Source organism: Bison bison, unplaced genomic scaffold (assembly GCF_000754665.1).
Source record: "Bison bison bison isolate TAMUID 2011002044 unplaced genomic scaffold, Bison_UMD1.0 scf7180017864213, whole genome shotgun sequence".
Taxonomy (NCBI): domain Eukaryota; kingdom Metazoa; phylum Chordata; class Mammalia; order Artiodactyla; family Bovidae; genus Bison; species Bison bison.
The window spans coordinates 8976057-8977947 of NW_011494785.1; the positions used below are offsets into that span (position 1 = coordinate 8976057).

General features: G+C 53.8%; 1 protein-coding gene across 1 annotated transcript in view; it reads right to left on the reverse strand.

Moving 5' to 3' along the window:
- KCNK10 (potassium channel, subfamily K, member 10) overlaps window positions 1–1835 on the reverse strand; it is a 157116-nt gene extending 155281 nt beyond the window's left edge. The window contains exon 1 of the mRNA XM_010845234.1: window positions 1611–1835. Within this exon, the coding sequence (XP_010843536.1) occupies window positions 1611–1662 (52 nt within the window). The 5' untranslated portion in view covers window positions 1663–1835. The remainder of the gene's footprint in view (window positions 1–1610) is intronic.
- Between the last annotated feature and the right edge of the window lie 56 nt (window positions 1836–1891).

The following is a 1891-nucleotide window of genomic DNA, read 5'->3' on the forward strand; positions in this document are numbered from 1 at the left end:
AGGGCCCTTGCACTTGCTGTTTCTCCTTCTGCAAGTCGCCCTATTCGTTAGCCAGTTCATCCCTACATATCCTGCAGGTCTCAATACACACGTCTGACTATCTCCCCTGACCACCCATCTCCCCTGGTTCTTGTCAGTCTCTCCCATCAGACGCTCTCTCAAACCCTTGGTGCTCTTTTTCATGAAACATACTGGAACACATGGAACAGGATATAAACTTGTAATTATGCACTTCCCTGTGCAATGATTGATTTAAGTCTCACTATAGACTCCGAAAAGACAGAGCTTTTTGTCTGTACCATTCTAGTTCCTGCACCTGCGACAGCATTTGGTTTGTAGTAGATATTCAACGAATATGTTTTGAAAGGATTCCTCCCCCCCAAAAAGCAAACAAACAGACCAAAAAAGGCACAATTCCGTATTTCCAGAGATGGAGAGAGAAAATAGAAGGTCTGGGTTGTATTCAAGATAGAACAGCCCTGGTGCTGAGAATAGGCAATTATCTCCTCACTCTGTCTTCAAGAAGCTGGTCAATTCCTAAGACGTGTCCTCAACAATGACTGGGTTTCCTCTCTTCCAAACAGAAAAGAAGAAACACACTCGTAATAAACACACACACACACAGATACACACACATCAGGCAAATTTCAACCCCAACTTGCACAGAGGCATTGCGTTGTCTTGCCCAACTCAGCCTTCGGATGAGCTAAGAGAAAGGTTCGTCAAAGGCATGGCAAAAGCAAGAGCATTCTTGTCAAAACTGGACAGGAGGTTTCAACTTGCTCGGCTGGCAGAGTGATTGCTCAGGAGCAGCCTTAACATCTGTATGCTAATTAGAGACGCAGCGGCCGACCCTGGGCACACACAAATCTGTCTAAACCGCTCCCTTTTGAGTCCAGGGAACACTGCCCAGCATTTATGAGAGCCTGTACGCTACACTACTACTCGGGCTGGGGGCACACAAAGCGCCCCTCCCCGAGCCCTCAGCAGCCCCACCCTTCTGGAAAACCACCCCCTCCCTCCCGCTTCTACTTCCACCGGAGCCAAACTCGCCGCCTGGTTTGGTGATAAGACTGAGCAAAGATCGGGAAGGCCCCCAGGGGCTTCATTATTCCGCGCGCCCCAGAGAAGGGCCACCTCCAGGGGCTGCTGCTGCGAGGCGCAGCCTCACTTGCTGCCAGGAAACCTTTCCCGCTGGGGACACCCGGGCTGGCTGGGGAGCTCCACGTCCAGGGGAAGGCACCCCACCCATCTTTGCCAGAGACAAAGATCACCAGAAACAAAGGAGACACACACACACTAACACACACCAAGTCAGAAGCAAACACCGACACTTGTGCAATCTCAAGCCAAACAGCCCGCTTGGTGTGTCTTTAGATAGATGTTGAAACAGTCCAGGAGGGACAATGTTAGGGGCCAAGGGCAGGCGCGATCCGGGCCCGGCACCCACGCGGCCTCCGCCCGCCTCCCACCCCGCTGCAGCCCCCAGGCGCCGTTTCCAGCCCCCGGACACACATCGCCGGGAGCCTGGGTGCTTGCACTCCGGGATGCGCGCGCACACGCCGGGGATGGAGGCAGGGCCAGGGCGGCCAGAAGTAGGAAATACCAACCTTTAGGATCCCAGTTCACCTGTTTTCTTGGAGTCTCGATTGGAAATTTCATTGCTCCGTTGCCCGGGAGGGGAGGGAAAGGAAAAGAATCGAAATAATAATAAAGTCCTGGAGCTCTACCAGCCTCGGTACGGCAGTCCAACAAAACAATTTCCCAGGATGGGGGAGCCTCGGGCTGGCTCGTGGAGGAACCCCCGAGAAAGACTAGCGGAGCACACTCGGCTGAGGCGCAAACGGGAGGCTGCTTGGGTGTTTGCGCCAGTGGCGGGGCGGCCGGCAGC